Source organism: Thalassophryne amazonica, chromosome 16, assembly GCF_902500255.1.
Source record: "Thalassophryne amazonica chromosome 16, fThaAma1.1, whole genome shotgun sequence".
NCBI classification, from domain to species: Eukaryota; Metazoa; Chordata; class Actinopteri; order Batrachoidiformes; family Batrachoididae; genus Thalassophryne; species Thalassophryne amazonica.
The window spans coordinates 49,615,056-49,638,742 of record NC_047118.1 but is presented as its reverse complement, the minus strand read 5'-3'; the positions used below and the strand labels follow the sequence as shown (position 1 = coordinate 49,638,742).

At 43.9% G+C, this 23,687-nt stretch overlaps 1 protein-coding gene across 2 annotated transcripts; it reads right to left on the bottom strand.

Annotated features, from left to right (window-relative positions):
• Positions 1-1,629: 1,629 nt before the first annotated feature.
• On the bottom strand, positions 1,630-23,431 carry LOC117528559 (heme oxygenase 2-like). 2 transcript variants are annotated; one of them, XM_034191193.1, is made up of 7 exons: positions 23,317-23,431; positions 22,823-22,927; positions 17,979-18,090; positions 17,745-17,862; positions 11,194-11,685; positions 1,925-2,048; positions 1,630-1,812 (listed from the first exon to the last, which is right to left on the bottom strand). In XM_034191193.1, the coding sequence occupies exons 3-7, from the start codon at positions 18,056-18,058 to the stop codon at positions 1,685-1,687; spliced, it is 942 nt and encodes a 313-aa protein (XP_034047084.1). In that variant the 5' UTR covers positions 18,059-18,090; positions 22,823-22,927; positions 23,317-23,431; the 3' UTR covers positions 1,630-1,684. The 2 variants fall into 2 exon arrangements, with proteins under 2 accessions (XP_034047084.1, XP_034047083.1); XM_034191192.1 differs by having other exon boundaries at positions 23,402-23,425.
• Positions 23,432-23,687: the final 256 nt, after the last annotated feature.

The window sequence follows — 23,687 nt, the reverse complement described above, 5'->3', positions numbered from 1 at the left end:
ACCAAATATGAAGTTTCTGCGAGCAACAGGTGCTGAGGTACATTGCGGCAAACAAATTTCAGGCGAAGGATTTGACAGTTGTCACCATTGGTGACCTTGGAAAGTAGGTCAAGGTCACCAGCCTTCAAACCCATGCGAAGTACTCCAAAGCATGTACCCACCAAATACGAAGTTTCTGAGAGCAATGGGTGCAGAGCAGTGTTTTGTGGCAAAGGATTTGACAGTTGTGACCTTGAAAAGTAGGTCACAACTGTACCCAACAAATATGAAGTTTCTGTGAGCAAAAGGTGCCGAGCTACGTTGCGGCAAAGGATATGATAGTTGTGACTTTCAAAAGTAGGTCAAACCCATGCTTCGAACCCATGCTAAGTACTCATTCCTCCAAGGCAAGTACCCACCAGATATGTAGTTTCTGCGAGCAATGGGTGCCGAGCTACGTTGCAACGAAGGATTTGACAGTTGTTACCACTGGTGACCTTCAAAAGTAGGTCAAGGTCAGTGGCCTTCGAACCCATGCGAAGTACTCCTCCAAGGCATGTACCCACCAAATATGAAGTTTTTGTGAGCAATAGGTGCCAGCTACATTGCAGTGAATGAAATGAACAGACGGACGAACAGACGGACAACCCGGATGCTATATGCCCTGCCTCGCGGCGCATAAAAAACATGGTGTGAGATATGTAGAGATTTATGACCTTGGCAAGTGACGGCACTGAATCGGTTTACTAATTTGTTGTAAAAAAAAAAAAAAAAACTATCGTGACAAAATGTTTTGAAAGTGAGGCTACGATTGAACTGTGGTAGTAATAATCAGACTTCACAATTTCCAAGAAGGCAGTAGCGGAGCAGATAAGGGAAAAATCATGCATTTGATGGTACAAGCACTAAATTTTGGTGTGGTGACAGGTTATTTTGGTGGCCAAGATGTAGAGCACATAGAGCATATAGAGCACACCATCATTTACAGAGATTAGTAAACTGACAGTTTACATTTGCAGATTAGTTTGAAACCATCAAATTAACTGATTTTTTTTAAATGAAAACTTTTCAGCAATCAAATTTAAAACTTTGGGGAGTTTTTTTCAAATACGGTACCCTCTGATATTTTAAAATATTTAAGGAAATTGTGTCAAGGATGGATGTAACATCACTTCAGAGAAAATGCCAAAATTGTAATTCATAGTTTAACTCATTTGATAGCTTTATTATTAAACTGTACCACATGCTGAAGAAAAAAACAAAACATCAGCACTATATATTGACCATCAGCCAAAGGGGTAGTAGCCATCAAAAAACCAATAGTCAACCACTGATTTCTCAGTGGAACATGTCACTAATGAACATGGCAAATCTTGATCAACAAGTCATTTATAATAGAGTACAAGTCCAAAAATGTGTGCTTTCAAGACAAAATGGGGCCAGGAACGAACACCTGCAGGTCTTGACACAGGGGCCAACACACTGGAAGGATGAGATGGTGGGGGGATAGAACAAAGGAGGTAGAAAAATGAACACATTAAGGAGTTGCTTAATGATGTTGCTAGATTCAAGATCCGATTTGAAACACTTTCAAACTTTTTCATGGGGTGTGCCTGCTTGTTTGTGGGAATTTTGCAGTCCTTACAGTTCTTCCTTCTGAGTTTCTCCTCACTCACAGTTCCAGAGAGATGAGCTGAGGGCTCGATCACATGAAATACCGTGCGGCCAATCCAGCCAAAACAGCAAACAAAGTAGCAAACAGCACCTGCCCTGCCGGGTGTCTGAGAACAGTCATGGCGAGCTGACAGACGCATGCAGTTCCACCGCTCGCTGCTGTGATGGCGTAAACAACAAAAGAAAAGCAACATATGACAATTAGATTAATGTCATTCATATGTTTCTCAGTTCAAGGAGCTACAGTGCCAGAGAATGCATCAAAGCATACCCATTTTGGCAGAATAGTAGGGACATTTGCTGAGATCGCCACCTGCTGTGCCATGAGCAGGCACGCCAACATCTAGAACATCTTCTTGGATGGACTTCCCAATCTCCTCCAACTCCTCAAACACCTGGGAGCAAACAATGCATATTCAGAAAGCTTTTGTTTTTTAAGTATATGTTCTCAAAAAGTTTTACACAAAATTATTATAATGCTACCGATCATAATTCAAGAAACATACATTCACTGCCTGAGAGTTGGGAATTTGGGTTAAAAAATAAAAGCCAACGTCATCACAGCAAGCATTCATATTATTAGAGGTTTTCATGTGAGCAAAATTAATTCTCTCATCTGGACTGTGTCATCTGGAAGCTTTCCTATACTGTACTATACAGATTGCATAGTAAGCCATGTTAAGAACCGTTTATGGGCTTTAAACTCAGCTTGCTCAGGGAGTTTGATAAGGTTAGACCTTACCTGTATGAAGCGCCTTGGGACAGCTTTGTTGTGATTTAGCACTATAAAAATGAATTTACTTAAATTCAACATAAAAATGTTTTTACAATGAAACACATTCAGGAGAATGTGTTAACAGCATCAAGCGGCAGAGCTGTCAGCCACCCTGCCAAGCTTTCGGAAGAGGAAACACTGGCTAACTCCCAAAAACGTATACATACAGTAGTGTTCAGAATAATAGTAGTGCTATGTGACTAAAAAGATTAATCCAGGTTTTGAGTTTAGTTCTTATTGTTACATGGGAAACAAGGTACCAGTAGATTCTCACAAATCCAACAAGACCAAGCATTCATGATATGCACACTCTTAAGGCTATGAAATTGGGCTATTAGTAAAAAAAAAAAGTAGAAAAGGGGGTGTTCACAATAATAGTAGCATCTGCTGTTGACGCTACAAACTCAAAACTATTATGTCCAAACTGCTTTTGTAGCAATCCTGTGAATCACTAAACTAGTATTTAGTTGTATAACCACAGTTTTTCATGATTTCTTCACATCTGTGAGGCATTAATTTTGTTGGTTTGGAACCAAGATTTTGCACATTTACTAGTATGGTTGGGGTCATTGTCTTGGTGAAACACCTATTTCAAGAGCATGTCCTCTTCAGCATAACCATTCTGGTTATTCTATCCATTTTGATGGTTTTCCGTTTTCTTCCACGCATCTCTTGTTTTTTTTGTTGTTGTTTTTTTGTCCATTTTAAAACATTAGAGATCATTGTAGATGAACAGCCTATAATTTTTTGCACCTGCGTATAAGTTTTCCCCTCTCCAATCAACTTTTAATCAAACTACGCTGTTCTTCTGAACAATGTCTTGAACGTCCCATTTTCCTCAGGCTTTCAAAGAGAAAAGCATGTTCAACAGGTGCTGGCTTCATCCTTAAATAGGGGACACCTGATTCACACCTGTTTGTTCCACAAAACTGACGAACTCACTGACTGAATGCCACACTACTATTATTGTGAACACCCCCATTTCTACTTTTTTTTTTTTTACTAGTTGATAAAAGTTGATTGGAGAGGGGAAAACCTATACGCAGGTGCAAAAAATTATAGGCTGTTCATCTACAATGATCTCTAATGCTTTAAAATGGACAAAAAAAACAGACGCGTGGAAGAAAACGGAAAACAACCATCAAAATGGATAGAAGAATAACCAGAATGGCAAAGGCTCACCCACTGATCAGCTCCAGGATGATCAAAGACAGTCTGGAGTTACCTTGTAAGTGCTGTGATAGTTAGAAGACGCCTGTATGAAGCTAATTTATTTGCAAGAATCCCCCACAAAGTCCCTCTGTTAAATAAAAGACGTGCAGAAGAGGTTACAATTTGCGAAAGAACACATCAACTGGCCTAAAGAGAAATGGAGGAATATTTTGTGGACTGATGAGAGTAAAATTGTTCTTTTTGGGTCCAAGGGCCGCAGACAGTTTGTGAGACGACCCCCAAACTCTGAATTCAAGCCACAGTTCACAATGAAGACAGTGAAGCATGGTGGTGCAAGCATCATGATATGGGCATGTTTCTCCTACTATGGTGTTGGGCCTATACGATATATTCGTATATCGCATACCAGGTATCATGGATCAGTTTGGATATGTCAAAATTACTTGAAGAGGTCATGTTGCCTTATGCTGAAGAGGACATGCCCTTGAAATGGTTGTTTCAACAAGACAATGATCCCAAGCACACTAGTAAATGTGCAAAATCTTGGTTCCAAACCAACAAAATTAATTATCGTTATCGTAGTGGGGGAGTTTGCGTACCCGGATGATCCTAGGAGCTATGTTGTCGGGGCTTTGTGCTCCCTGTAGGGTCTCCCAAGGCAAACAGGTCCTAGGTGACGGGTCAGACTAAGGGCAGCTCAGAACCTCCATGACCAGTGAAAGATCAAGGACCGAGACGTCGCCCGGTACGGCGGAGCCGGGGTCCCACCCTGGAGCCAGGCCTGGGGTTGGGGCTCGCGCGCAAGCGCCTGGTGGTCGGGCCTTAGCCCATGGGGCCCGGCCGGGCTCAGCCCGAAGGAGCAACGTGGGCCCGCCCTCCTATGGGTTCACCACCTGCAGAGGGGGCCATGGAGGTCGGGTGCAGAGAGGATTGGGCGGCGGTCGAGGGCAGGTGGCCCGGCGGCCCGGTCCATGCTCACAGCCCCTGGCTGTTGGGACGTGGAATGTCACCTCGCTGCGGGGGTAAGGAGCCTGAGCTTGTGCGGGAGGTTGAGAGATACCGACTAGAGATAGTCGGGCTCAACTCCACGCACAGCATGGGCTCTGGTACCCAACTCCTGGAGAGGGGCTGGATGCTTCATTTTTCTGGCGTTGCCCACGGGGAGAGGCGGAGAGCTGGGGTTGCATTGCTTATTGCTCCCCAGCTCAGTCGCCATGTGTTGGTGTTCACTCCGGTGAACAAGAGGATCGCGTCCCTACGCCTTCGGGTCGGGGACAGGTCTCTCACCGTTGTCTCGGCCTACGGGCCGAGCGGCAGTGCAGAGTACCTGACCTTCCTGGAGTCCCTGGGAGGGGTACTAGATAGCGCTCCGACTGGGGACTCCATTGTTCTCCTGGGGGATTTCAACGCCCACGTGGGCAGCGACAGTGAGACCTGGAGGGGGTGATCGGGAAGCACGGCCTCCCCGATCTGAACCCAAGTGGTGTTCAGTTGTTGGACTTCTGTGCTAATCATAATTTGTCCATCACGAACACCATGTTCGAGCACAAGGGTGTCCATAAGTGCACGTGGCACCAGGACACCCTGAGCCGGAGGTCGATGATCGACTTTGTAGTCATATCATCTGACCTTCGGCCACGTGTCTCGGACACTCGAGTGAAGAGAGGGGCAGAGCTGTCGACCGATCACCACCTGGTAGTGAGTTGGATCTGCTGGGAGGGGAGGAAGCCGGTCAGACCTGGCAGGCCCAAACGTATCGTGAGGGTCTGCTGGGAACGACTGGCGGAACCCTCTGTCAGGGGGGTCTTCAACTCCCACCTCCGGGAGAGCTTCTCCCAGATTCCGGGGGAGGTTGGAGACATGGAGTCCGAGTGGACCATGTTCTCCACCTCCATTGTTGATGCAGCCGCTCGTAGCTGTGGTCGCAAGGTCTCTGGTGCCTGTCGCGGTGGCAATCCCCAAACCCGGTGGTGGACACCGGAAGTAAGGGATGCCGTCAAGCTGAAGAAGGAGTCCTACTTATCTTTGTTGGTAGGTGGGACCCCAGAGGCAGATGACAGGTACCGGCAGGCCAAGCGTGCCGCAGCCCGTGCGGTCGCAGAGGCAAAAACTCGGGTCTGGGAGGAGTTCGGGGAGGCTATGGAGGAGGACTATCGGTCGGCCTCGAAGAGATTCTGGCAAACCGTCCGACGCCTCAGGAGGCGGAAGCAGCTCTCCACCGGCACTGTTTACGGTGTGGGTGGGGAGCTGTTGACCCTGACTGGGGATGTTGTTGAGTGGTGGAAGGAGTACATCGAGGATCTCCTCAATCCCATTGTCAGGTCTTCCAAAGAGGAAGCAGAGACTGGGGACCCAGAGGCGGACTCATCCATTACCCAGGCAGAAGTCACCGAGGTGGTTAGAAAGCTCCTCGCTGGCAAGGCTCCTGGGGTGGATGAAATCCGTCCTGAGTCTTGGCTGACATGCCTCTGCAACATCGCGTGGCGATCGGGGACAGTGCCTCTGGATTGGCAGACCCGGGGTGGTTGTCCCTCTGTTTAAGAAGGGGGACCGGAGGGTGTGTTCCAACTATAGGGGGATCACACTCCTCAGCCTCCCCGGTAAGGTCTATTCCAGAGTACTGGAGAGGAGAATTCCTCCAATGGTCGAACCTCGGATTCAGGAGGAGCAGTGTGGTTTTCGTCCTGGTTGCAGCACACTGGACCAGCTCTACACGCTCCATCAGGTGCTCGAGGGTTCATGGGAGTTCACCCAACCAGTCCACATGTGTTTTGTAGATTTGGAGAAGGCGTTCGACCATGTCCCTCGGGGCACCCTGTGGAGAGTGCTCCGGGAGTACGGGGTCCGGGGTCCTTTGCTAAGGGCTATCCGGTCCCTGTACGACCGCAGCAGGAGCTTGGTTCGCATTGCCGGTAGTAAGTCAAACCTGTTTCCAGTGCACGTTGGCCTCCGCCAGGGCTGCCCTTTGTCGCCGGTTCTGTTTATTATTTTTATGGACAGAATTTCTAGGCGCAGCCAGGGTGTAGAGGGAGTCTGGTTTGGGAACCACAGAATCTCGTCTCTGCTGTTTGCGGACGATGTAGTTTTGTTGGCTTCGTCAAATCAGGATCTTCAGCGTGCACTGGGGCAGTTTGCGGCCGAGTGTGAGGCGTCCGGGATGAAAATCAGCACCTCCAAATCCGAAGCCATGGTTCTCGACTGGAAAAAAGTGCTTTGCCCTCTTCAGGTCGGTGGAGTGTCCTTGCCTCAAGTGGAGGAGTTTAAGTATCTCGGGGTCTTGTTCACGAGTGAGGGACGAATGGAGCGTGAGATCGATAGACGGATCGGTGCAGCGTCTGCAGTGATGCGGTCGCTGTATCGGACCGTCGTGGTGAAGAGAGAGCTGAGTAGGGGGGCAAAGCTCTCGATTTACCGATCGATCTACGTTCCGATGCTCACCTATGGTCATGAGATTTGGCTCATGACCGGAAAGAACGAGATCGCGGGTACAAGCGGCCGAGATGAGTTTCCTCCGCAAGGTGGCTGGGCGCTCCCTTAGAGATAGGGTGAGGAGCTCGGTCACTCGGGAGGAGCTCGGAGTCGAGCCGCTGCTCCTCCACGTTGAAAGGAGTCAGTTGAGGTGGCTCGGGCATCTTTTCCGGATGCCCCCTGGACGCCTCGCTGGAGAGGTGTTCCGGGCACGTCCCATTGGGAGGAGGCCCCGGGGAAGACCCAGGACACGCTGGAAGGATTACATCTCTCGGCTGGCTTGGGAACGCCTTGGGGTTCCCCCGGAGGAGCTGGGGGAGGTGTGTGTGGATCGGGAGGTCTGGGCGGCTTTGCTTGAGCTGCTGCCCCCGTGACCCGACTCCGGATAAAGCGGAAGAAAATGGATGGATGGATGGACATGGATTTTAGTAGAGAAGCTTGAATCTTCGACTGGACTGGGTTGCTTGACGTGAGGACGTTTCGCTTCAAATCGCAGAAGCTTACTCAGCTAAAATTCTTGCTCTGGTAGTCTGACTTCTGTCTTGACTCTTGTAGAGAAGAATAAACAGAAGCCACAAAAGCTGGAGTTTTAAACCTAACGAGACCCCTCCTACCGTGTGACATCGTTGTTCACCTGCATCTCCACCGCTGAGGCCGTCTCAGCTGTGAGGCAGAGACTGCTGGAGGATGTCTCTCTACTTGAAAGGACCAAACTCACACCAGGCCACATCTGCCAACTCTTGGAGATCTGTCTCAACACCACGTATTTCCTGTTTAGGGGGAATTACTACAGGCAGATCCATGGTTGTGCGATGGGGTCTCCGGTATCCCTCATTGTGGCTAATCTGTACATGGAGCGAGTGGAGAAGACAGCCTTGACGTCTTTCACGGGCATCCCTCCCAGTCACTGGTTCAGATATGTCGATGACACATGGGTTACAATCAAGCAACAGGAGGTTGAGGACTTTACAGAACACATCAACTCAGTGGACTCCAATATCAAGTTCACACGTGAGGATGCCAGAAACAACCATTTAGCCTTCTTGGACTGTGATGTTACGACTGGAGAGAACAGGCAGCTCCAGACAGGGGTTTACAGAAAACCCACTCACACTGACCAATATGTGCTCTTTGGCTCAAACCACCCCCTTGAACACAAGCTCGGGATGATCAGGACTCTTCAACACAGAGCCCTACAGGTGCCCACAACTGCAGAGGGAAGGGCTAAAGAACAACAACTTGTCCGGAAAGCCCTCACAGTATGTGGGTACCCACGATGGTCCCTGGACAAAGTGCAGAGGTCCCAGAGAACAAAGAGACCAGATAGACAGGAGACAGGGACAAGAAGAAGAGTGTCTCTCCCTTATTTAGCAGGAGTAGGGGAAAAACTACAGAGGATCTTCAGACAGCACAAAATCCCAGTTTACTTTAAACCGGTTAACACCTTGAGACAGAAATTAGTTCACCCTAAGGACAGGATCCCTAGTTACAAACAGAGCAATGTAGTGTATTCTATCAGATGTCAGGAAAACTGTAACGAACACTACATAGGTGAGACTAAGCAACCTTTACACAAAAGGCTATACCAGCACCGCAGAGAGGGTGCCAGTGGACCTCAATCTGCAGTTCATCTCCACCTTAAAGAGACTAACCACACGTTTGAGGACAAGGAAGTTAAAATCTTAGCCAGAGAGAAGAAATGTTTGAGAGAGGGGTCAAGGAGGCATTCTATGTGAAACAGTTGAAATCCAGCCTTAACCGGGGAGGGGGTCTGAGACACGCTTTGTCCCCTGTTTACAATGGGGTACTCAGGTCAAAGGGTACTCAGGTCAGTCTTTTGTTCATGGTAATGAGTCATTCACGTCATCAGGAAAGTCGTCAAGGGAGCCATCAGGAAAGGCGTCCATCCCATCATTAGGAGGGACAGCTGCCCTGTCATTAGGAGGGTGCTAACTACAGCACAATAGTTGCTAATTGGAGCTATTGTTTAGTCACTAGCATATAGCAGTCTGCCTCTCGGTAGGAGGGGTCTGGTTAGGTTTAAAACTCCAGCTTTTGTGGCTTCTGTTTATTCTTCTCTACAAGAGTCAAGACAGAAGTCAGACTACCAGAGCAAGAATTTTAGCTGAGGAAGCTTCTGCGATTTGAAGCGAAACGTCCTTGCGTCAAGCAACCCAGTCCAGTCGAAGATTCAAGCTTCTCTACTATGGAAACCACCTGGACAACTGAGAGCCTACACAAAAGACATGGATTTTACATACACACAGGATCCTGGGGGCGCTGAATCTTTTACGTACATATACATTCTGTTTACAACAGATTTTTTTTTTTTTTTTCATCAGTTCAACTGCACGATGCAGATCCTTTACAAGTAGCTCATTCATAGTTGTTTGCTTTTTTCCCCCTGACTGCAGAGAGAATGTTTCAGACTGCATGAACAAGTGATGAGACAGAGTACATGGCAGTCATGTTCCACAGAAAAGAGAACGTGACCATCTTTTCTTTAGCAAAACTGTCAATCAGAGAAAGAATGTTATTTTGTGATTGTCTCACAGTAGTTAAACTGCAAAACAAATAAAGATGGACACAGTGCAGCAAAAGCTTCTTGTCTTTCTGTGGTTGCATAAATATAAATGTGTGTGCAGGGTGGCTATATGTGCAGCCTGCAGGCCATGTGTGGTTGGGCTTTCCTTTGTTTTGGTCCCTTCTGGAATAATTTACCATTCACCAAATTAAACAAGTGATCTTATGATTTTCTACAAAATATAATGAATTTAGTTGAAATGGTATGTAATTCACACAGAAATATGTTTGGCCCGTGACCCTCTATTCAGATTAATTTATAGCCAAAGGTAAGAAAATCTGTTTTGAAGGGGAAAAATAAATGAAAAGATCCCAAAAATCTCTCATGACAGGCTGTTGCACACATCTATAACAAGTACTGAATGAATTAATGTGAGTTCCATGAAATAAATGATAACATGCTGTCTGTGTGTATGAGCAACTAACTGTGTGTAGGTGAGAGGTAAAGAAAATTATTTTCTGTGGAATGTCTCGCTGGAACAACTTCCATTTAATTTTTAATGCATGATTAAAAAAATTATCAACTATTTTTGCAATTTTTCACTTGTTCCTGCAATTTTGTTGCAAAAGAAAAGAGAAGACTAAAACCATTACAACTTCCAATATTTTAGAAAAGCTGCCACATCATAAAATACCAAGACATTACAGCGGTTTGTTATAAAAATTAGAAGAAGAATAGATGGTTGTATTTAACTGTACAATGCATCTGAACATCAAATTCATTGACTGAATCTGGACTTGTTTTTTATCCCATGGATTCCCCGGGGCTCCATATTTCAAAACCTAAATTTAATCCTGAGGATAATAAATACCTTAAAGACTTAAGCACTTCTATTCCAGTGGGGGAAATAAGTATTTGATCCACTGTCAATTTTGCAGGTTTTCCCACCTACAAAGAATGTAGAGGTCTGTAATTTTTATCGTAGGTACACTTCAACTGTGAGAGACAGAATCTAAAAAAAAAAGAAAAGAAAATCCAGAAAATCACATTGTATGATTTTTAAATAATTAATTTGCATTTTATTGCATGAAATAAGTATTTGATCACCTACCAACCAGCAAGAATTCTGGCTTTCACAAACCTGTTAGATTTCTTTAAGAAGCCCTCTTATTCTGCACTCTTTACCTGTATTAATTGCACCTGTTTGAACTTGTTACCTGTATAAAAGACACCTGTTCACACACTCAATGAATCACACTCCAACCTATCCACCATAGCCAAGACCAAAGAGCTGTCTAAGGACATCAAGGACAAAGCTGTAGACCTGCACAAGGCTGGGATGGTCTACAGGACAACAGGCAAGCAGCTTGGTGAGAACACCAACTGTTATGATTATTTATTAGAAAGTGGATGTGGGTGGGGAAAACCTGCAAAATTGACATTGGATCAAATACTTATTTCCCCCACTGTATGTGAGAAAATCTTAATTTATCAGCCTCAACCCCATCATGACTGACTGCCAGTTACACATCCACACAAAGCATTCTGTTCACCTTTCACAACCTCATCAACCTCCTTTCCATTTTCCTCACCCCCTCACCTCAATGTTGAACTGGAAAGCCTTGACTGCTTCCGAAACTAGTCTCCTCTTTGTTTCCATGTCCAGCTCCAGTTCGTTCATCCGACTCCGATACAGCTGTTTGAATTCTTTGGCACTATGGATGGCATCAAAGTAGTAGAATTCCAGGCCCTCTCCCGTGGGGGGCAGCTTCAAAGCTCTCTGAGCTACCTTCTTCAGCACCTGGCCTCCAGACAGGTCCCCCATGTATCGAGTGTAAGCATGAGCCACCAGCAGCACTGGGTCCTCCTGTCCTACTTGACGGATACGATCCACATATTTTTGAGTGGCTGCAGAGCAGCTGATCATGCTCTGCCATTGTGGGCCATAAAAGTACTCAAGGTCATGAGCCAAGGCCTCATGGCGGTGCAGCTCTGCAGGAAAATAAAGAGGAGCAAAATGGGCGTGGTCCTTGTTCCTCTCAATCTCTTCCTCGATAGCTGTGTAGGTATAGTAGAGTGCCACGGCACCAAGCTGAAAGCAAGACAAAACAGTGGCCAAATATAAACATCTTTGATTGCTCAAATTTAGTTTATAACACCAATTACAACCACCAACCAACAGGGACATAAACTATGGAATCGTGCACACCTGACTGTGTACACAGAAACTGAAAAAACACAACAAATTTGAATTACAGTCTTTATTTTTAAGCAACACTGTCCTTGAGTCAGAAATAGCTGATTAAATTTTGTGGGACAGGCAGTGTCACAATTCTAGGGATGTCACTGATCACACATTCCAAAGTTTTTAAGCCATGGATTGGATCAGCCAAAAATAAATAAATAAATAAAAATGTTACTTCTCTTCACATTCTTGAAAAATAACATAATAAGCAATGAAAATCAGGAACGTTTGCCTATGGTCCTAAATGAAAACAAGCTGTCCAATGTTTCACAGAATAGTTTAAAATAAAATTCTTGTGTTAAAGCTGCAATATGAACATTATCAGTGAATTAAAAAAAACAGCCTTTGACAAAATCCTGAAAAGTACAAAAAATACAAATCAGAGGATCAGGCAGCAGTGGATTTACATATTAACATGGATTAGGACTTTGAAGGGAGAAGAATGTAGTGGATGAATATTTCTCTATTACAAGTTCAAAATTTCAAAAAGGCTTTGGGAGGAGATCTTAAGTCTTTCTTCGAGACAAATATTGGCAGTACAGCACACACTGCAACAGTATGGGAAGCCTCAAAAGTATATATTAGTGGTAAACTGATTGCCCAGGCAATGACAAAGAGGAGCAAATTTGAATAGAAGCAAAAAAATGGAAGATGAAATTAAGATTAAAGAAATTAAGTTATCAGAATCATATTCTGATTTACAATATCAAGAACTTTGCAAACTTAAATTCCAGTTATATGATATGTACAACAAAAAAGCTGAATATGCATTGTATCTATTGAAAATTAGTTTTTATGAAGGGGTGAAAAGACAGGTGAATTACTGGCAAGACAACTGAAGGAATAAAGTGTTGTGTATATATATATATAATTGCAGCCAAGTATGGCAGAAGGACTGGAGTCCCCAGTAAGTGAGATGGCGGTAAGGAAAGCAGTCTGATTTACCATGAATGGTTTCCCAGGAAAGCCATCGTTACCATCAAATATTATATTATGCTGTTATTATTATTGTTATCATTATTACTATTATAAAGAATAGATATTATAGCTCCAATACTGTGGAAAGTGTACCAAGAAATATTCATGCAAGTGCTGATGTCCCCCTCCCCACTAAGGCCTCGATAAAATTAATCCCCAAAGCAGACTGGGACACAACTGATCCTTCAAATTTTAGACTGACAAGCCTGCTCAATTTGGAATACAAAATATTGACAAAGGTCTTACCATTATGACTACAACAGGTTTTACCTGCTATTATTCATCCTAGCCAGGTGGGTTTTACGAAAAATAGGTTGTCATCTGATCATGTAAGTTTGAGTGAAGAGTAAGTGAAATAACGAAGGTTCCTGTAGTTGCCATTTCTCGAGATGCTGAAAAGGCCTTTGATAAGGTGGAATGGGAATTTCTGGTTTTACCATGACACAAATTGGTTTTGGGCCAGGCTTTATTAAATGGGTGAGGACAATAGGCAGAGTAGACTAGACAAATACAGAATCAGATCTATGTTGTTATGCATATGTTGTTCAAACTGATAAACTTTATTGTTTTTGTGCAAATATTTGCTCATTTTGAAATGGACGCCTGCAACACGTTTCAAAAAAGCTGGGACAGGGGCAACAAAAGACTGGGAAAGTTGATGAATGCTCAAAGAACACCTGTTTGGAACATTCCACAGGTGAACAGGTTAATTGCAAACAGATGAGTGTCATGATTGGGTATAAAATGAGCATTCCCAAAAGGCTCAGCCGTTCACAAGCAAAGATGGGACGAGGATCACCACTTTGTGAACAGCTGCGTGAAAAAAATAGTCCAACAGTTTAAGAAAAATGTTTCTCAACGTTCAATTGCAAGGAATTTAGGGATTCCATCATCTACAGTCCATAATATAATCAGAAGATTCAGAGAATTTGGAGAACTTTCTACACATAAGCGGGAACACCGAAACCCAACATTGAATGCCCATAACCTTCGATCCCTCAGGCGGCACTGCATTAAAAACCGACATCATTGTTTAAAGGATCTTACCGCGTTGGCTCAGGAACACTTCAGAAAACCATTGTCAGTTAACACAGTTCATCGCTACATCTACAAGTGCAAGTTAAAACTCTACCATGCAAAGCAAAAGCCATACATCAACAATATCCAGAAACGCCACCGGCTTCTCTGCGTCTGTCCATTTCAAATGAGCTTGGGCCCAAAGTGGAAATGTGTGCTGTGGTCTGATGAGTCCACATTTCAAAATGTTTTTGGAAATCATGGATGTCGTGTCCTCCGGACAAAAGAGGAAAAAGACCATCCAGATTGTTACCAAGAGGATTTGCAAATCATTGTATTCTGTTTTTATTTACATTTTACACAACATCCCAACTTAATTGGAATTGGGGTTGTAAAATCTACAAGTTCTCAGCCCATTTTCACAAATATTCATCATTATGGAATAACCCTGCCATTAGGAAGGTCAATGGTATACTGGAGATAGTGGTATTCAAGTGACATACTATTGGGGGTGAGGGTGTTTTTATGTCATATGAAGATCTGTCTGAACATTGTGGCCATAAGAGCAAAGACCAGTTTTGGAGATATTTACATATAAGAAATTGTGTGAACTCCAACTATAAAACTGCTAGTAATGGTGGTCCTAAGTATTTGGGTCTGCCAAAGGAGTGTCACAGTCTCACATTTTATAGAATTACCAGTAGTTTTATGAGCACTGACGGTACTTGTATGAAAAGGCTCTGGGAGAAGTAATTAAACAAGAGATGGCTGGCTAATCTAGCAGAATGTGGCAAGTATGTAAAGCAAGTAAAAGGGAAATTCACTCAGTACAAAATACTTTATAGGTATTATCATACACCAGTAAGGTTACATAGAATGAAACTGATACCTGATCATTTATGCTGGAAATGTCAGATAGCACCCAGAACTTTTCTTCATTGTATTTGGGAATGCCCTCAAATTGGACTATTCTGGACTGATGTGTTGGACATTCTGAGCAGATGGTATGCCCTAGGATTCCTTTGAGTCCACATCTTTGTTTGTTAGGGGATATGTCCCAAGTGATAAATTTGTCTACTTTTTCAGTTATTATAACTGATATCATTACAGCTTTAAAGTTCATCTTGAGACACCGGAAAACAACCCAGGTTCCGGATGTTTGGAAACAGACGCAGTTGTATAAATGGCATCATAGGGGTGTATGCTCAACAGACTGAAACAGGAAATGAATGATAGGACTTCACTGTGGAATAAGTTTTGGACTTATGCAAGTAGGATTTCTGTCTAGTTAATACTGAAAAATGTAGTATTCTGTGTCCTTATTGGTTTTCTGCTATCTTATTTTATGCAATTGTTAATTATGTACTGTGCCTTTCAAAAAAAATTGAATAAAAAAATTATATATTTAAAAAATCAGAAAAGGAGCAAAACTGATTTAAGTTTATATCTGAGTTCTTTTTTAATATATACACAAGAGATGAGGATATCAACATTTTCTGGTGAGAAGGTAACAATAATAGCTTTATTTGTCACCTTTTCCGAATAAAAACATTTTTTCAGATTATTGGTTCTGCCAAGCAGATTCTACAAAAACGCTGGGAATACTCATTATTTTCTGGAGCTGTGGACTTCCCTGTGTTCGCACTTCAAACATGATGCTCAGTTCAGTGGGCTCAAAGCTGCACAGGGAAAAGAATACTGTCACTTTATCGTTAACTCCTTGAATGTTAACAGAGATTCTTCCTGTTGTTGGATCCAGAAGTGCGCAGCGTCATCTACCCCGATGTTGGGCCTGTAGGCGAACTGCAGCGGGTCTAGGATGTCGCTCACCACAGTGCGGAGGTGGGACAGGACAAGCCGCTCCATGGCCTTCGTGAGGTGGGAGGTCAGGGCAACTGGTTTGTAGTGGGCCGGTTCCTTGGCATGCGGCGTTTTGGGAACCTGGACCACACAGGAGGTCTTCCACAGGGTGGGGACCACCCCCAGGCTGAGGCTCTTGTTAAAGATGTGGCTGAGGACCTCAGAGAGCTCATCTGCACAGGTCCTCAGCAGCCTTGGGGAGATCCCATCAGGTCCTGCTGCTTTCCTCTGCTTCAGCCGCAGGAGCTGGCCTCTCACCTCAGTCGGAGTCACAGTGAGGGGGGAGCTGAGGTGTGAGCTGAGGTGGGCTGGTGCTGAATACAGTCCAGGGAGAGGAGGGACAAAGTCCGGGGTGCAGTGGAGGTGGCCAGGGGGAAGAATGTGGGGGGTCTGAAGGACTGGAGGGCTGGCGGCTGGAGACGTGTGGAGAGCCGAGAGCAGGCAGAGGGCCAGGTGTGGAGGAGCCAAAATGGTTAAAGTAACTGTTTAGCTCCACTGCATACCGAGAATCTCCATCTGCAGTCCTGCTGGCACCCTGCCCAAATACGGAGGTGGTCTTGAGGCCTCTCCACACATCCCTGACATAGTTCTGGGCCAGCTGCTCCTCCATCTTCTTTCCGTACTCCTTCTTGGCTGCCCGGATCCTCCACTGGAGTTCTCGGTGGACTCTACACTGCTCCTCTCTGTCTCCCAATTTGAAAGCCCTCTTCTTCTGGTTCATCAGGACCTTCAGCTCAGGGGTCAACCAGGGGTGGTTGTTGGGAAACCACCGTACCCTCCAGATAGGCACAGTGCTCTCCACACAGAAGTTCACGTAGACAGTGACACACTGGGTCAGGCCGTTAATGTCTTCTCCATCAGAGTTTTGAAACATGCTCCAGTCTGTGGTTCTGAAACAGTCCCTCAGCCTCTCAGTGGCCTCTTCAGTCCAGAGTTTCACCGACCTTTTCTGACCCTGGGTGTGTATTGGGGGAGCAGGTAGACAAGGTTGTGATCTGAGCGTCCCAGCGGGGGGGGGGGGGGGGGGGGGGGATGGGCTTTGGTGTAAGCGTCCTCCACGTTAGGGTAAAAAGGATCCAGTATTTTATTGTCCCTGGTTTTACACGTAATGCACTGGGTGAACGTAGGGAGGGTGGCAGAGAGGGAAGCATGGTTAAAGTCCCCAGTGATGATGAGGAGAGCGCGGGGGTGCTGTGTCTGCAGCCGTGTCACTGCACTGTGAATCCGCTCACAGGCAGCGGTGGCGTCTGCAGAGGGAGGAATATACGCGCAGAGCACAATCACACTCCCAAACTCCTGTGGGAGATTGTACGGCTTCATGCTCACCGCGAGTAGCTCCACATCCAAGGAGCAGATCTGATCCTTCATGTGAACATGAGCTGCGGTACACCATCTCTCACTCACATAAACAGCGAGCCCCCTCCTCTTTTCTTCCCGCTCTCCACCAGCATCCTGTCCGCAGGGATAAGTGTGAAGCCGTCCATGTTAATAACAGAGTCCGGTACATGTTCATCCAACCACTTCTCCGTGAAGAACATGAGACTGCAGCCCCTATACAGTCAATCAATACATACAAATCACAATTATATAAACTTTGCAATTAATACGCAGTTTAACTGCATGTCAAACCATGATGGCGAATTGTACAGACCATGGATCAACTGTGATCAGTTACACCACGACACAATCCTTAAACTATTCTCACAATGTAGGCATGTAAGTGGCATGTTGGTGGCAATCATTTTATCATGCATTTGGAGTTCCTGAACAACCTGGTGCTCTCCATGCTGACACACAGCGAGTTAGTGATGTGTAAAGGGAGACCCTACAATGAGTGAGGTTAAGTGGCGTGTGTTTCGAACATGACCAAAACACTCGCTACACCGGCAACCATGTGGCATTATGTGACACGTTAGTAGAGAGTCGTAACGTGTTTGTGGTGGATAGTGGCGAGTACTCCGCGTGCCTCATGCCTCTGTCTAAGAGGAGTCCCCCACCACCACCACCACCACCACCACCTTAAGTTGAAATGGAGATTCCTTCAGACTGACCTTGAAGAGCTCTCTGCGGATGCGACCCTTGAGGAACTCCTTGACAAACAGAGTGTTCTCTGCCTTCTCATGCACCTCCTTGGTTCCTACTGCCAACATCTCGGACAAATCCTCAGGACTGGAGAAGCAAGACAGAAAAATAGGAGAAATAATGCCCTTATGTGCCATGACCATTGTAATAACAACTCTATTCTGCACTGTACACTGAAGCGAAGGAGTGACAAGGAGATTAACCTGAGGATGTTGTCTTTCTCTTCATACAGTGACTCTGCTCCACTGTACATGTTCTCCGTCTCCATCTTTTCTGCTGACATCAGTGATGTGTTTTATCCAACCAATCTTCACTCTAGATCCGAGAGACACATTAAAAACAAACAGCATTATACATATGCAAATACATATTGTATCGGTATCCATGTATCTTGATATGTGTTATAATGGGAGTAGAGTACCTTCAAACACATTATTTTACAGTATTCTGGACATGCTGCACTGAAGCCCCTAGAACAGTATTGATTTGTGTATAAATACACAATGGGCCTCATGTATCAATGTTGCGCACTTGTGGCGTAAATTTACGGCGTAAACTTGAAATACACCATAGTTGCCGTGACGTGTATCAAGCAGTGCGCACCTGCCCATTTCTGGCGTACGCCTGACGTGATCTTGATAAATGTGGCGGGTGGAAACGATCGTAATTATAATAAACACACCCATAAATATTCAGACTCCACTTCAGACACACCCTCATTTTACGACATGGAAGCCAGGAAGATGGCAATGAAAAAGAACTTCACCAATCACGACGCGTGCCAATAGAGCGTCAAAAGCGGCCATCATATTAATTGTTTTGTAGTATATAATCAATAAAGTGTTACAGTGGTCCCTCATTAATCGCTGGAGTTAAGTTCTAAAAAATGGCCCGAAATACGCGAAACCGCAACGTAGTCAGCGTTATTTTTTACAATTATTATAGACGTTTCATAGCTGTAAAACCCCTCACTACACAGTTTATACACTTTCTCAAATCAGGCATGAACATTTTCTCACTTTTCTCTCGTGTGTAAACACTCTCAAAGTTCAAACCTTAGTAGGAAAATAATACCAAACTGTTTCAGGCCCAAACATTTGTTTGAGAAATAAAAATAGAAAGTTTTCCTATAAATAATTATGATGGCATTTAGAACTAACAAATTAATTTTAATGATCAACGAACGAGGTCGGACACATAAGAAATTATTAATAGTGACTGACCAGTATGTCACAGATCGCTCCTCTGTGTCCTGGCGCCGCGCCTTTTCCCACTCACATCTCGCTGCAGCAGGTGTTTGTTTCCGTGTGACAAACACAGTTATGAGTAGTTGTTGGCGCTCTTTTTTCTTCTGGGCGACAAGATTCTTATAAACAGATACGCAGAACACAGAACACTGTAAAAAAAAAGGCATGCAAAATTGGACTAAATACTCCAAGGCCACGACAGGTGAACGGCGTTATAGCGAGGGACCACTGTATTCTCTTTTCACATGTCAATAATTCTTGACATGTGGATATTTGCTCACTCAATTAATAAGACACGCCTAATCTGTCAGATTTCTTTATTTTTTAAATGTATTTCTGTATTTATTTTATTGTGACAACCGAATGGAGACGACAAAACCTGGTTGCAGCACGGGCGAATTAAGGGAATGACGAAACTACAGTTGTTATTATCAATTTCATAGTCTAAAACGATCACACCACATGAAGTTAAGCTCAGCGCTGCTCTGGCTCCAGGCTCGAAGTCTGGAGAAAAGGGCGTGCAGCGCTGTCTTTGCAGTCAGCACTGTAGCCACGGATCGTGCTCCATAACAATCCCGCAAAAGCGGGATTTCAATCAACTCAATCAACTTTTTTCTTATATAGCGCCAAATCACAACAAACAGTTGCCCCAAGGCGCTCCATATTGTAAGGCAAGGCCATACAATAATTATGAAAAACCCCAACGGTCAAAACAACCCCCTATGAGCAAGCACTTGGCCACAGTGGGAAGGAAAAACTCCCTTTTAACAGGAAGAAACCTCCAGCAGAACCAGGCTCAGGGAGGGGCAGTCTTCTGCTGAGACTGGTTGGGGCTGAGGGAAAAAACCAGGAAAAAGACATGCCGTGAAGGGGGGCAGAGATCGATCACTAATGATTAAATGCAGAGTGATGCATACGGAGCAAAAAGAGAAAGAAACAGTGCATCATGGGAACCCCCCCACAATGTATGTATTATATAGTATAATCAGGAAAGTGTTATTTATGTAACATATGCATTGATTTGTATAATGGCACTGTTTATCATGTTGATCATCTTCATTTTTATGTGGATTCCAGCGCTGGTTCATTTTGGTGTATAATTTATGCCACCTCTCGACCTGGTGTATATTTTCAGCGCAGCGTACGCCAACGACCACATTGATAAATGCCAAGTAGTGCAGCCGTTTTGGCGTACACCCCATATACGCTCAAATATCGCCGTACGCAACGGTGATACATGAGGCCCAATGTGTGTAAGTATAACCAACTACTGCAGCCTCAATGTTATTTTAAAAAAGATTACACAACTGTGTCTCAAAATAACCCAAGGAACAACATGAGACACAAGTACATTTCTCATGCAAGTAAAAACAGGTACATTTGCAGGCACTAAAAGACTAACAACATATGAGATGCTGGCGATCACCCATCCTGTATATTTCCTCCTGACCGACCCTCCTCACAGCTAATTAAAACTGGCAGACACCAGATTTCTGGCAGAAAAGACACACCAGATTATTGTAGATAATGTGCAGTGTAAGTCAAGTCCAGAAGCAGACGTGTGAGCCCTGATTTAATGGGAATATTCACAAAGTTACATGCAAAGGCAGATCTACCACATGTTCCAGGTATTCTTCGAAATAAGAATCACATCCCACACCAGACAGACAGACAGACAAATAAACACAGGTGATTTTATTACATCCTTGGAAGACATAATAACAATGGCTTTCACATGTACTGCAATGGGCTTGTGAAACAGCTCTTAATACATGCAATTTCAATGCACTGCCTCCAAGTGTCACCAAATGACAAAAAGGCACAAGAAACGTACACACACCTGAAATTAAACCGGCGTGGGGGGACGTACAGTAGTGTTCAGAATAATAGTAGTGCTATGTGACTAAGAAGATTAATCCAGGTTTTGAGTATATTTCTTATTGTTACATGGGAAACAAAGTACCAGTAGATTCAGTAGATTCTCACAAATTCAACAAGACCAAGCATTCATGATATGCACACTCTTAAGGCTATGAAATTGGGCTATTAGTAAAACAAAGTAGAAAAGGGGGAGTTCACAATAATAGTAGTGTGGCATTCAGTCAGTGAGTTCGCCAATTTTGTGGAACAAACAGGTGTGAATCAGGCGTCCCCTATGTAAGGATGAAGCCAGCACCTGTTGAACATGCTTTTCTCTTTGAAAGCCTGAGGAAAATGGGACGTTCAAGACATTGTTCAGAAGAACAGCGTAGTTTGATTAAAAAGTTGATTGGAGAGGGGAAAACTTATACACAGGTGCAAAAAATTATAGGCTGTTCATCTACAATGATCTCCAATGCTTTAAAATGGACAAATAAAACAGACGCGTGGAAGAAAATGGAAAACAAGCATCAAAATGGATAGAAGAATAACCAGAATGGCAAACGCTCACCCATTGATCAGCTCCAGGATGATCAAAGACAGTCTGGAGTTACCTGTAAGTGCTGTGACAGTTAGAAGATGCCTGTGTGAAGCTAATTTATTTGCAAGAATCCCCTGCAAAGTCCCTCTGTTAAATAAAAGACATGCAGAAGAGGTTACAATTTGCCAAAGAACACATCAACTGGCCTAAAGAGAAATGGAGGAATATTTTGTGGACTGATGAGAGTAAAATTGTTCTTTTTGGGTCCAAGGGCCGCAGACAGTTGGTGAGACGACCCCCAAACTCTGAATTCAAGCCACAGTTCACAGTGAAGACAGTGAAGCATGGTGGTGCAAGCATCATGATATGGGCATGTTTCTCCTACTATGGTGTTGGGCCTACATATCGCATACCAGGTATCATGGATCAGTTTGGATATGTCAAAATACTTGAAAAGGTCATGTTGCCTTATGCTGAAGAGGACATGCCCTTGAAATGGGTGTTTCAACAAGACAATGACCCCAAGCACACTAGTAAAGGAGCAAAATCTTGGTTCCAAACCAGCAAAATTAATGCCTCGCAGATGTGAAGAAATCATGAAAAACTGTGGTTAGACAACTAAATACTAGTTTAGTGATTCACAGGATTGATAAAAAAGCAGTTTAAACATAACAGTTTTGAGTTTGTAGCGTCAACAGCAGATGCTACTATTATTGTGAACACCCCCTTTTCTACTTTTTTTTATTAATAGCCCAATTTCATAGCCTTAAGAATGTGCATATCATGAATGCCTGGTCTTGTTGGATTTGTGAGAATCTACTGAATCTATTGGTACCTTGTTTCCCATGTAACAATAAGAAATATACTCAAAACCTGGATCAATCTTTTTAGTCACACAGCACTACTATTATTCTGAACACTACTGTACATTCTAACGTTAACTTTTTAGTAAATCCGAATGTCAGCATGACAGATCACCTACACAATGTTTGTGTTGTAACGCAACGTTAGTAAATGAGGCCTCAGAACAGCAAAAATCTGGACCACTTTGTTCTCCAGAAAAGGAATCATGATCACCAAACACCTCTTTCCAGAGACCCAATTAGGCCTCCATAGGCATCTCTCAATCTCAAAGGCCCAAACCCAGAAACATAAGTCGAACTCTCTACAAAACTGACACTTTCACCATATAGACACCCTTCTGATACCTTAGTCAAAGAAATCATTGAAATCCTGGATCTTAGTTTCACTCAGTTTCTCCAGAGCAGCAATCACTCATTTATTCACTTCTGTGCCACATAGTCAGAATTCACAGTGGCTACTGGGTGTAACCATGTGATGGTTTATAGTCAGGGAAAGTGTAGTAATATATTCAATTACAGGAAGTATTAATTCTTACCAATAAGCAGCAGAATTATTTTTTAACGACAGTTGTTGATCCCAAGCTAATGATGGTTCAAGGAATTTCATCTGCCATTTGACTTAGATGCTCTAAACTTTCAACCTTTGAAAGGACAAGGACAACAAAGGGAAAAGGTGACAGTTACTGTGTTCGTTTACAAGGGAAACACGTTAACATCGTAGTGAGTGAGACAAAGCAGTTCATAGACAGGACACAGCTTTCCAGCGTTTATCAGCAATAGCTAGCTACACTGTTAGCAGCAGTAACTAATAGGTCGTATCACTGATGTAATAAACAGACGCTTACACTGTTTAACTCTATTCGTTTTCTCGCAGAAAAAGCTCATACTACTTGTAATAAAAGAACTAAATGGGAAGTAACTGAGCATTACTGTAACAACATAACGATAGCACACTTCAACGGCAGCTGTTAGCTCAAGCTAACAAGGGTCAACAATTTATGATGTTTTCCGTCATATTCCAGAAGCTCACCTCGTTATTTGAAACTTGCATTTGGGTTAATGTTAAACATCTTAGTTTTTTATACGATACATCACAAATAAATCAAATACTTCACCCTAGAAGACCCCGCTTGTTGTATTCTTGTTCTTTGTGTTCAACAACTCACACGACAAGTTTAGTGCACATATCGCCACCTACTGTATCGGCATGTGGAGTTCCATCCAAAAGCATAAATAAATAAATAAACTGGAGTACCAGCCTGTTGGTGTACTTCAGTACTTGTAGAAGAGTAACATCATATCTATGCAACAGCAACTTGAGGTCCATTGTCTTACGTCAGGAAATTTGGAAACAACACTTTCATTCAAGCCTCACTCAGTACACCATGAGCTGCACAAAAA

Bases quoted from the DNA above. Each gene is read 5' to 3' on its own strand.
- LOC117528559 (XM_034191193.1), bottom strand. From the start codon at position 18,058: ATGTCAGCAGAAAAGATGGAGACGGAGAACATGTACAGTGGAGCAGAG. The intron at 17,863-17,978 runs GTTAATCTCCTT...TTGCTTCTCCAG, and splicing joins GAGAAAGACAACATCCTCAG to TCCTGAGGATTTGTCCGAGA. The intron at 11,686-17,744 runs GTCAGTCTGAAG...TCTTGCTTTCAG, and splicing joins TCCGCAGAGAGCTCTTCAAG to CTTGGTGCCGTGGCACTCTA.